This window comes from Cibotium barometz, chromosome 16, assembly GCF_041138505.1.
Source record: "Cibotium barometz isolate CiBa-2024 chromosome 16, ASM4113850v1, whole genome shotgun sequence".
Taxonomy (NCBI): Eukaryota; Viridiplantae; Streptophyta; class Polypodiopsida; order Cyatheales; family Cibotiaceae; genus Cibotium; species Cibotium barometz.
In genome coordinates, this window is record NC_141061.1 from 56992632 (window position 1) to 57005205 (window position 12574).

The window sequence follows — 12574 nt, forward strand, 5'->3', positions numbered from 1 at the left end:
TGCTGGGCAGGCTTGTATCAGTATGGAAGTTTGCAATTGTAGTAACAGCCTCTCGGCTTCTCCTGCTTTTGCTATTGGTATGGAAGTTTAGTAGTGGGTACTCGTGCAACATCACCAACTATGACATTGGATGTTTCCAAGCAAACCATGACAAGATTGCCAATTACATAGGTAGGCATCTTTGCTTTTCTAAATATTTTCAAGTATGCATGTCTCTCTTTTGTATGTTTCGAGGGAGTGGTCGTGATGTATTTGCACCATGTGTCACAAGCACAAGCATGATTTTGTTGGAAAAAAACATGAGCAGTTTCCGTCCCGACGATTTGTTGCTATCTTTGCATGGAATCTTTCTCGCTTCCGATATTCATCGGTGACATCAGTTCGATGGTATATTGTATTAGTGAAGTGTTACATCACAACATATATGATCGATCACGTTGACAGTGGGGTGTGCCCCATTCCATGGTACTACCTGTCATTCATCATTAACCCCAAAAAGACATTTATTCATGCGTTCTTCTTCCCAGTTTCACAAAGCCCACCATCATTTCTTGGCTGATGATGCTCTGGGTATGCATACTGGTCCGCTTGTCAGCATACATATTCTAAAGCTGAAAGAATGCCACCATTGCTTATGCTTACATTGATAGTGGTTTGGTGCTTGCCTTTGGTTGTATGTTCTAACCTTCATCTGACCTTCACCTTCTGATTAGTGATTTAGACTCAGCATTTAGTTCATGCATGGAGATTTGGAAAATAAGGTGGATGCATCTTATGCTTAATATTTGCACCTACTTTTGGGCACCCATAACACAACTGAGAACGAAACCACACATAGTTTATGCGATGCATGATGGAGTTGGTCTGAAGTCTATACATAAAAGAGCTGGTCTGAAGTTTGTCAGTAGATTCTGTCAAAGTTAAGTTGATGCGATTTGCTTGAACTTTTGATCAGTATATTTCTCCCACTTTTATTGATGTTGATGTTGATTTTGATGGTGATATGATGCTGATTTTGACATATTGTTTGTGTTGATATTGATGTGGTGCTTGTATTTTTACATGTTGAAGGGAGCCATTCTTTTTTTTGAATGTGTAACGAGGGGTTTGGCACTTTTGCAGGTAGCAATAGGCTTACATTGCATTTTTGCAGCAGCTGTGAGAATTGTACCGAATATGACTCATCTTTGCTGCGAAAGAGGAATTCAGAGTGCACTCTTCATCTCATCACGTCAAAAAGGATTTTAACAGGGTCTTCATCTCCAATCCATATTCTGGTTTCTTTTGGAGGTTGCTTCTTGGTTTCATGGGCTCTGCTATGCCCATGCCTGCAGCATAGACGGAAACCCGACATCAAGGATTTTTCTTTCAGGAGGGAGACTATGAGTATGCAAGCTGTGTAGCTTATTTTGTTCTTTTGCTCTTAAATTTTGAAGTGTTGTGTTGTCTCTGGGAAGGGTGAGAGCTGCTTCAAAGGTCAAATGTTGGCCTGCCTTGCAAAGATGGAACTAGTGATAGTTTTTTGGATCTTGGTCATTGCCTTTAGCTTCTTAAATTAGACAAGGGCCTTCACTCGACTTTAATGCAGACTGAGCACAGAAACGAAGGCCTCAAGCTAGTAAGGGAGACAAGGCTACAGGGCTACAGGAAAAGTGGGCCATATACAGAAGTGGCAGTCATCATCCAAGAATGGAGACTCCTAAAGCCATGCCCGATGTCCATGGTAGTGGCACTTTTGATTTATAACCATGATCTCATAGACCCTTGCGGTCTTTGTAAGACAATAACTCTCTCTCTCTCTCTCTCTCTCTATATATATATATATATATATGTGTGTGTGTGTGTGTGTGTGTGTGAGTGTGTGTGTGTGTGTGTTTCTCACCATAGGAAGTGGACATCATCACAGCTTTGCGATCTGTCATGGTGGAGGATGGTACCATTATTAGATGTTCCTCCCATCCTGGTTTTAGTCACATGGCTACGTGTGAAACCTTTTCATCGACATGTCCATAGTATAGGTAGCTAGCGTCTTTTTTAGTTAAGTTTTTTGCTTGAATCAGTACTTTCATCGAGCTATTGTATTACTCCTTGGTCTCATAGACCCTTTGGGTCTTCTGAAGGCATATGTTTCTTTATTTCTTTCTCTTCTTTTCGCTCTCTTGTGTTTTTGCAATTATCTCTTTCACTCTTCAAAACACATACTAACACTAAACCCCATGCATAATAGAGTATGATTATGAGGCATACTCTATGCATGCATAAAGAGAGCATGCCTATTCCAAACAGCTGCAAGATGAGATGCGACAAGAGATGGAAGCCTGGAAGGATGCATGCCTAGCTGCATGCATGGAGAAATGTATGGAATTATGCAAGGAAGAGATGCACAAGTATGGCAAAGAGGAAGGAGAGCTAGCCACTCAAGAAGCCCTTGCTGTGGAGCTAGAGTGCCCCAAATCTGAAATAAAACCGACACCTGTTGGCCCCAAAGCTTGGCGCCCCTTGCGGTATTTCTTTATTCAATTTCAAAAATATGTAAGGTTGAGTACAACAAAACCAGCCAAGAGAATACACCTGTATGTCCAATCTGGCAGCCCACAATACCTCTTAGCACAGAGGATTCACACACACAGATCTGCGTCTCAAAGCAACACTGTGTGCTTCCCTCTGATCAGCCAAGACCATTCAGCAGGATAGCCTTGAGCATACATTTGGCATACCTCATGCACATGATTCCACAACTCAGCACAAACATACATTCACTGTCCAATCTCTGTTTCCACCCTTTTCAATCTGCCATACTCCTCCTCTCACAAGGGGCCAGATAGCACAAATCTGCAGCAGCAGACATAAGCCAATGGAAAGAAAGAGAGATGAACAAATTCAGAGCTTACCAAGTCAGCACGTGGTTCTGCACCCGTGGAACAGTTCGTACCAGTCTGCACTTGACGACGACTGTCTGTACTATTTCCCCTGCAACCACTTGACTATCGCACCAACCAAGCTCTGGAAAAGCTCTGTTTGCAACTGTAGATGTTGTACCTACCTGTACAGACCAGTAATTCAGTATTGTTCCTGTCCGTACAGCCTGTACCAGCAGTCCACGTGGCAGCTGTACCTGCCTGCGCTGCCTGAAATCGACCTCTGTACCCGATTGTACCAATTGGTACAGTTCTGTACCTGCAGCCAGTCGCTGTCAGCAGTCGTACAGTTGCTTGTACCTGCTCTCAGTACGACTGTACCTGCAGCACTGCTTCTGTCAGAACCCACAGCACTTGTACCTGCTCCAGCGCCGCCTGTACCAGCAGAACAGCAGCCATATTGCTGTACTTGCTGTACGGCCTAGGCCGCACACGCAGAAAACAGCAGCAAAAACCACAGCCAGCAGTCGACCAGCTTCCCCTTTCTCTTCCACTCTTGTTTCTTGCACGACTCCCCAAAAGCTAGAGAGAGAGAGAGGTGAGAGAGGCATGCAACTCCAAAAGTGGAGTGGCCTCTCCCCAAAAATGTCCTAGGGCCCCAACTTTAATAAACATTAAAGTTCCCTAGGGGCCACTAAGGCCTAGGGGTAACCATCAATAAAACATTAAAAACATTAATGTCTTGGTCCCCACTTTCACATCTGAAGTGTCCACACATCATTTCATTTGTCAGCACCCCAAATGTGAATCTTTTAATATTTTTGCTCAGCAACCACCATGCCCACACTCGTGATGTTCCATTTTCACAGGGCCATGACACTTGGGCACCAGAGATACGGTGGATCTTCATAGAGATGAGGAGGACAGGCCTCAGTAGAGGATGGGAGGACAGATTTGCCTTGAGCATCCTGCGAGCTTGGGAGTTGCTGAGACCGGGGCTTTCTCAGAGACCTCCCACTTGTGATGAGGAGCGGGCCAGCCAACCGCTCATCTGGAGCCCGGCAGCACGCACAAAGCAGGGTCATATGTTGGGTTCTCGGCCTCGTCTAGCCTGGGGACCATTGGCGGCAAGCCCAGCACGCAGTTTTGGAGATTGGCAGGACTTTTGCAGTGTCCCGGAGGAGATCCAGGCAGAGAGGTTGAGTCACTTCAGAGGGGGGCTGATTATGAGGGATGACATTCAGGAGGCACTCACTGAGGAGTGGTTCACGCCTTTCGAGCCAGCGGCCCCACGGTGGATGGGAGCCTTTACACAATTGGAGATCCAGATTGCTGACAGAGCTTGCAATGAGGATAGTAGATGCCTCTACTATGAGATACAGGATGAGGGCAGACTTCAGAGAGTGGAGGAAGAGTTGCCTTAGGTTGAAGAGTGCATCTTTCAGAGGATCCGGGTAGTGGTCGCCGCTTCTCGAAAGTGGCATATTGATCCAGACCCTGCAGATGTGGACTCTGATTGGCGCATATGGGCATAAGCTGTGTGCCCCTTGGCCCGGCTCCCCAGTGGGACCCTGGCGAGTATGAGTGGCATGATCCTTATGCGTCTCCCGAGGCCACAGAGATCACCTTTTTCTAGTACACTGTTCGGTTGGGGAGGCATATTTTGACTGCGAGGAGGATGGTCTCTCCAGCTGCATCGGAGCATTGGCGGCTACAGGGACTCTCACAGGAGTTCCTGGAGGATTTTTGGACCAGGCTCTGGGCTAGTAGACAGGCACGCAGGATCTTGACTTTCCAGTGGCTGGTTGCCCACAGGGGCTCTGCAGTTGGTACTTGGCTTGTCTACAGTGGCCTTCTGCCGGCCTGCGTCCGATGCGGCCACCCATTGGAGACACAACGACATTGCCTATGGGACTGTCCATAGGCGCAACAGATTTGGCTGAGGATTCTGTGCATTTTGGCCCCCCTCTCTCCAGAGGGAATGTATACATGGGGAGCCGTTGCTTGGTCGACTTCGTCAGGGCTAGCTATGGGATACGAGAGGGAGCAAGCCAGCCAAGCCATCAGATTCATTGGGGGCCAGCCTTGCCTTGTTCCTTCACCGGATTTCTCGATAGCCGGCTGGACACAGGAGAGGGATTTACGATGGGAGCTCCTCAGCAGCCTCACCATATGGTTCACCTGGAGAGCCCGTTGTTTTAGGGCTTTTGAGGGGAGACTGGAGCCACCAGTAGAGATTGTTCGGGCTATGTGGCAGGAGTTGATTCACACCCTGCGAGGACAGTATGATCGCATCCGGGGCGACTCGGATCGAGCGATCTTGCGACACCAGACTTTCCACACCACTTGGCGCAGCGGCCCTTTCTATACTCTACACGCGGGTAGCCCCCACTGGCACTACAGGTCACTTGTTTGGATTTTCCCCCCTCCTATTGTATGATATAGCCTCTCAGCTTATTTGTACTCTTCTGCACCTAGGGAGAGTCTCCCTAGCTGCCTTGATTGGTCTCTGCTCTGCCTTCTTATGAGCAGGAGAGGGTTTGTAGTCCATTGGGCTTTTTTATAACTAATGAAAGGATCTTTTCATGGAAAAAAAAAAAGGGAGCAGAGGTGCTACCCCCCTCTTGAGTATCAGGCAATGCTCCAGACCCATGCTCTGCAACCTGATTAAGCCGTCACAAGAGTCGGCTCCAACTCAAAGGCATCAAGATAAAGCCGCAATTCCTAAGGGGAATCTGCTAAGTCACCCTCCTCCATTTAGTTCGCATCCATCGGTGAATAGTTCTTTAAACTTCACAAGATAGCGACGGGAAACTTTACCTTGTACCTCTCTCCTTATGTGCCCGTATCTGCTCTGGAATAAGAACCTCATCAAGTTCCTCAACTTCCAACTGAGCCTCATCTAATACATCCACGGGCACCCAAAACGTGCTTGCACTCCACCCAAGTGATAAGCACAAGTCCCAAATGAAGCATAGTAGATCACCACTGCTAAACATAGAAAGAAGCTGCCTTCCGAACCCTTGAAGCCTCCGTGAAGATACCACTGGTGACAAAATGTCGAAAGCCATAGCCTTTAACCCATGTTTTGCACCATAACACTTCAACTGCTTCTTGTTCTTGGCTGACTACTTCCTGTCCTTGGTGTCTTTTCTCCTGAGCTTCATCTTTAGCTTTTGCTCTTTACCTCATATAGGCAAAGACTCATAATCTTGCATTGTCTCTTGTACTTCTTTTTTTTTTTTTTTTCCCATGAAAAGATCCTTTATTAGTTATAAAAAAGTCCAATGGACAACAAACCCCCTCCTGCTCATAAGAAGGCAGAGCAGAGATCAATCAAGGCAGGTAGGGAGACTCTCCCTAGGTGTAGAAAAGTACAAATAATCTGAGAGGCTATATCGTACAATAGGAGGGGGGAAAATCCAAACAGGTGGCCTGTAGTGCCAACGGGGGTACCCGCGTGTAGAGTATAGAAAGGGCCGCTACGCCAAGTTGTGTGGAAAGCCTGGCGTCGCAAGATCGCTCTATCCGAGTCGCCCCGGATGCGGTCATACTGTCCTCGCAGGGTGTGAATCAACTCCTGCCAGATAGCCCGAACAGTCTCTGCTGCTGTTGGTGGCTCCAGTCTCCCCTCAAAAACCCTGAAACAACGGGCTCTCCAAGTGAACCATATGGTGAGGTTGCTGAGGAGCTCCCATCGTAAATCCCTCTCCTGTGTCCAGCTGGCTGTCGAGAAATCCGGTGAAGGAACAAGGCGAGGCTGGCCCCCAATGAATCTGAAGGCTTGGCTGGCTTGCTCCGTCTCGTATCCCATGCCTAGCCCTGACGAAGTCGACCAAGCAGCGGCTCCCCACGTATACATTCCCTCTGGAGAGAGGTGGGCCAAAATGCACAGAATCCTCGGCCAAATCTGCTGCGTGTGTGGACAGTCCCATAGGCAATGTCGCTGTGTCTCCAATGGGTGGCCGCATCAGACGCAGGCCGGCGGAAGGCCACTGTAGACAAGCCAGGCGCCAACTGCAGAGCCCATGTGTGCAACCAGCCACTGGAAAGCCGAGATCCTGCGTGCTTGTCTGCTAGCCCAGAGCCTGGTCCAAAAATCCTCCAGGAACTCCTGTGAGAGTCCCTATAGCCGCCAATGCTCCGATGCAGCTTGAGAGACCATCCTCCTCGCAGTCAAAATATGCCTCCCCAACCGAACAGTGTACTGGAAAAAGGTGATCTCTGTGGCCTCGGGGGACGCATAAGGATCATGCCACTCGTACTCGTTAGGGTCCCACTGGAGCCGGGCCAAGGGGCAGCATATGTCCATATGCGCCAATCAGAGTCCACATCTGCAGGGTCTGGATCAATATGCCACTTCCGAGAAGCGGCGGCCGCCGGCCACTACCCGTATCCTCTGAAAGATGCACTCTGCAACCAAAGGCGACTCCGCCTCCACTCTCTGAAGTCTGCCCTCATCCTGTATTTCATAGTAGAGGCATCTACCATCCTCAGTGCAAGCTCTGACAGCAATCAGGATCTCCAATTGTGTAAAGGCTCCCATCCACTGTGGGGCCGCTGGCTCGAAAGGCGTGAACCACTCCTCAGTGAGTGCCTCCTGAATGTCATCCCTCATAACCAGCCCCCCTCTGAAGTGACTCAGCCTCTCCGCGTGGATCTCCTCCGGGAGACTATAAAAGGGTTGTCAATCTCCAAAACTGCGTGCTGGGCTTGCTGCGAATGGTCCCCAAGCTAGACAAGGCCGAGAACCCAGCATAGGACCCTGCTCTGTGCGTACCACGGGGCTCCAGATGAGCGGCTGTCTGGCCCGCTCCTCATCACAAGTGGGAGGTCTCTGAGAAAGCCCCGGTCTCAGCAACTCCCAAGCTCGCAGGATGCTCAAGGCAAATCTGTCCTCCCATCCTCTACTGAGGCTTGTCCTCCTCATCTCTATGAAGATCCACCGTATCTCTGGTGCCCAAGTGCCCCTTGTTGGGGGAGCTCTAGCCTGCAGCCGCTGAAAAAGAATGCCCAAGCTCCCCTGGGCCAGCGGAAGAGTAATAACTGCCCAAGCAACCTTTGCTCGGGCCGGCTAACCATCCCGCCCTGACGAAAGAAAGTTTGTGATCAGCCTCTGTACCTGGCTGATGCAAGAGCTCGAGAAAATCTAGCAAGATGTGATATACCACATAGTCGCTAAAAGCACCTTATTTGTCACCACCACCCTCCCAGCCAAGGAAACCCGAGCTGTTCTCAGATACCGCACTGCTGTGCCAGGAGGAATCCATCTAAAACCCGGGTCTGGGCTCCATGCCGGAGCGGGAGCGCTACTGATCCAAAAAGCCACTGTCTTGCGCCAATTGATCAATGCTCCCGAAGCCACACCAAAAACCAGTAGAGACTGCTCTGCCCTCTGTGGATTGGCCTCCTTGCCATGGCAAAACAATCGCGTGTCATCAGCAAACTCAGAATCAAGCAAGTCCTCACCCCGGACTGGAAGCTGGAGCCCTCTCAAGCCAACCTCCTCTGCTGTAGATACATGCTCATAGCCTCTGCAAAGAAAAGAAAAAGGAACGGAGCGAGAGGGCATCCCTGACGGACTGATCTGGTCTGCTCAAAACTTGGCCCCCGTCCTCCTGCCATCAACACCTGGCTACGAGCTATGGAATATAGAGCCGCCACTCCTCGAATCCAGTCTGGCTCAAAACCCAGGCGAAGCATAGTGCCCTCCAGAAAACCCCAATCGACTCTATCGTATGTCTTCTCAAAATCGAGAAGCATAATGACCAAGTTCTCGCTGAGAAACCTAGCTCGGGCCGTCGCCTCCCAAAAGGTGAAGGTGTTGTCAAGGATACTGCGCTCCTTGACAAAGCCTGTCTGGGTAGCATGAATCAAATCCCCAAGGAAGGGCTGGATCCTCAAACTCAAGGCCTTGGCTAGGACCTTGTAAACAGTATTGAGGATCGTAATAGGCCTCCACTGCCGAATATCATCTAACACTCCCTCCCCCTTGGGGATACGAAAGATCAAGCCCTCTGAAAAACTCTGTGGCATCACCCCAGTGTCCAAAACATGCTGAAAACCCCTGCGGAGGCCTGGCCCCAAAAGGTCCCAATAGCGCATAAAAAAGGCATGCGTCAAACCGTCCTCCCCAGGGCAACTATGACGTGGGAGGGCCCTCAAAGCCTCAACAAGCTCATCCTTTGAAAGGGGCGCACCCAAAGCTGTGCGCATACGATCTGTGACCCTCCTTTGCACATGGGTCCACACAGTCTGTCTGCAAGCATCACGTGCCTCTGTGGCTGGCTCCGCTGAAAGCAGGTCTCTGTAGAACTCAATGGCAATAGCTCTAATCTCCTCGGGCTCAGTGGCTAACGATCCGTCCTGCCTCCTAAGTTGGCGTACTCCTGCTCGAGCATGGCGGGGTCCGGTGATCTCAAAAAACTCCCCAAGTCACTCTATCACCAAGCTGAGTCCACTGAGAGGCCTGGCGATGATAGTAAAACTCGTGTCTCTGCTCCTCTGCCTCTCGAACCTTTTGACGTGCCTGGCTCAGCTAGGACGCCACCCACTCACATGTGGGCTGCTGCTCCTGAAGGCGCTGGAGCGAAGCAAGGCTACGTCTCAAGCGATGCTCCCACTCTCGTGTCTCTCCCAGCCGTGTCAAGGCTGTAGCGTGCAAAAAAGAGCTGAGCTCGATGAGCCCCTGGGCACACTGGCCTGTTGCATCCAGGTCAGAGCTCTGGCTATCCTGCCATATCCTCTCAATGTCCTCAAAAAGACTGGGGTCTGTAAGTATCCTCTCTGGGATCCTCAACTGCAAGCTGGTCTCCCGTGTCCTCTCCTCAAGAGTCAAAATAACTGGCGCATGGTCTGAGAAAGAGGTGCTAGCGAGAATGCCAACGGAGCCACCACGCTCCCCGACCCTGTCGCCCACATAGAAGCGATCAATCCGTGATAAATTAGTCCCTCCTTGCCGGCAATCCGACTGAGAAAAACTAAGACTGTCCTGAGAACAGGAGAAAGCCTCATGCTGCCATGCATCAGTGATCCGCAGTGTCATACAAAATCGCTCCCAAGTTGCAAGCTCCGTGCCGTGCACTGTAACATGATTGCCTCCCACCCTATCGGCCGGGTCCTCAAGCATGTTGAAGTCTCCCCCAACACACCAATGTGCGGCCTCGGGCAATGCATCTATAACAAGGGTCCACAACTCTGCTGTGGCACTAGCATGATTGGGCGCATAGACATTGAGCACACCAATGTGTTTATCGTGCATCCTCAGAATAACATACTGCGCTCTACCAGGCACAATGACCCCGCGACCCACATGTTAGACGATGGACCCTCTCTCTAATAGACATGTCACATGATGAGATGAAAGAATGTGAGTCTATTTCTATTAATGAAATAATTACATATATATAGGCATGAAAGCCTTGCTTTTCCTAAAATTAGGAAACCCTAACTTGAGCCCCACACTACAACTAAATTAGGGCTCATTCACATGCATGTATAGATTGCACAATACCCAACACCACAATGGCCTGCCGCCATGCATCCGCAATGACCATACATACTCCTCCCTGCCCTCCCAAGGGGCCAAAACCTGCAGACCAAAAATTGTCCCATCTACCAGGCATCACCAAACCATATCTCCGAATCCTGCTCTCACTCAAATGGTGCTCTTGCATCATCAAAATATGAATACTGCCCCCAACCAGGCATCTTTGAAGCTCCTATCTCAAGCAACCACGATAACGTACATAGTGTGCGCCGCCAAGGCCCTGTACATTCCATGAGATGATCCTCATGGATGACCTGATGAGGTGGAGGCTGTGTCAGCTATACGGCGGGCCTTCGCAAGCGGCTTGGATGGAGAGTAATCCCCATCCGAGCGACTACGAATCTGCCCACCCGGTGTGCTGCAAGAGTCTCGGACCAGGCGCCAGTGGCTGTGTCCCATAGCGACTGCCTCCCGCTCGGAGAAAGAATCCTCATTTATGCATACATAGCCAGGGTCCCGCGCTAGGTCTGCCACTATGCGAACCACCAAGTGTCGATTCCTGGAGGCATCCGCACTCCCGGTATCAAAGAAATGTGCCAACTCCCAGAGTGGGGCCTAGTCCACTCCCGATCGCTAGTGCTGCAAAGAGGGAAGGAGAAGGCCAGCGCTGAATCAAGTGCCTCCTCCCCTCGGGCCGGAAGTATCACCACATGAACTCGGATAGGTGCTGGCTCATGGGGGCCCTCCGTTCCAAAATAGGCGTGTAAAGGAGTAGTCGAAAGCCTCCGAGCGTTGTTTAGTGTCGAGACTACTCAGCCGACTGCGGATAGAGGATATCCGTGAAGCACGAATCGGCATGGTAGGTCTCCTCTGTGGTACACGAGCAAGGTCGGTGCTCAGTGCCCGCCGGACTGCAGGTGAGCACCAGGGCACTGCCAGTGCCTCCCGGGGAGCTGAGGTGAGCGGAGGGGGAGGAGGGGGGGGAGAAGGGGGTGGGGAAGGAGACGCTAAAAATGCGGGAGCGGGAACGGGGGAGGGGGGGGTGGAGGTGCAGGGGGGGAAGGTGTTCCACCTCTGCGGCGAGGCTCGCTTCCTCTTCTGGCGAAAGAGAAAGCCTGATGGGGGTATCCTCAGGGGTGGGCGAGGGGGCTGCTAAAGAGTCCCTCTGAGGTGGGGCGGGAGGGGCCTCCATTAGAGTCTGAAGCTGAGTCGAGGGCGAAGCGGGACGGGGGAAGCGCGGAGCGGGGGGAAAGACTGAAAGTGAGGGGGGGAGGGGCGGATGACAGAGGGGGGGGGGGGGGGGGGGGGGGGGGGGGGGAGGCGAGGGGGAGCGGGGAGGGAGCGGGAGCGGAAGTGCACGAGAGGGGGGCGGGAAGGGCACGAGGGGGGGGGGGGGACGGGGCGGGGAAAGGGCGAGGGCAGGAGTGCAGCTGGGCGCGAAGGGGGAGTAGGAGCAGGCGGGCGCAAAAGGGGGACAGGCGGGTAGATGGGCGCGAAGGGGCAGGTGGGCGTGGGGGGTCAGGCGGGCAGGGGGCGGGATGCGGACGGGTGCGGAAGGGGACGAGGGGGCAGACGGGTGCAAAAGGGGGGGAAGGCGGGCGCGGCAGGGGGGGCAGGCGGGCACGGCAGGGGGAGCAGGACGACGGCGCGGCAGGGGGGACGAAGGCGCGAGCAGGGGGGGAGAGAGGCGAGAGCTTCAACGAGCGCGAGTATATATTCTTGTCTCCTGTACTTCCTTTTCGCTTTCCTCATGTAGAAGCTTTTGATGTGTAATCCACGGGCTCGTCTCCTTGAGAAAGTCGACGATATCTGGCGATGGAACCATGAAACCGGCCTTCAGAAATCTAATGGGTGGTGAAACAAACGCTCGCACACAAAACACTTCATCACCCATGGGAACCTAGAAAAGTAAAACAAACAGGGGAGCTAGAGTGCTCCTGCAAATAGTACAAGGACACCGATTGGCCCCAAAACACAGTGGCGCCCCTTGCGGTATTTCTTTACTTGAGCAAAATTTGAGTACAAAGTACAACTTGTCGAATCCTTTACCAATAGGATCCCTTTTAGCTCTTCACCGAGGGATTCTAAATAAGAACTCTCGTTATTACAGCATAGCATTCCATAGAGAAGGCACACCTTTACGATACCTCCTTGCTTGAAAAGGTCTTCTCCATCGCTATCATGGATCCCACAACCCTTTCCCAAACAGCAGTAGGTCTGTACCAAA

At 51.4% G+C, this 12574-nt stretch overlaps 1 protein-coding gene across 1 annotated transcript in view; it reads left to right on the plus strand.

Moving 5' to 3' along the window:
* Positions 1-12574, plus strand: part of LOC147630770 (calmodulin-binding receptor-like cytoplasmic kinase 2) — a 44701-nt gene that overhangs the window by 9043 nt on the left and 23084 nt on the right. The window contains exons 2-3 of the mRNA XM_086810751.1: positions 1-171; positions 1123-1386. The exon at positions 1-171 is cut by the window's left edge and continues 15 nt beyond it. Coding sequence (XP_086666877.1) covers positions 1-171; positions 1123-1386 — 435 coding nt within the window. The remainder of the gene's footprint in view (positions 172-1122; positions 1387-12574) is intronic.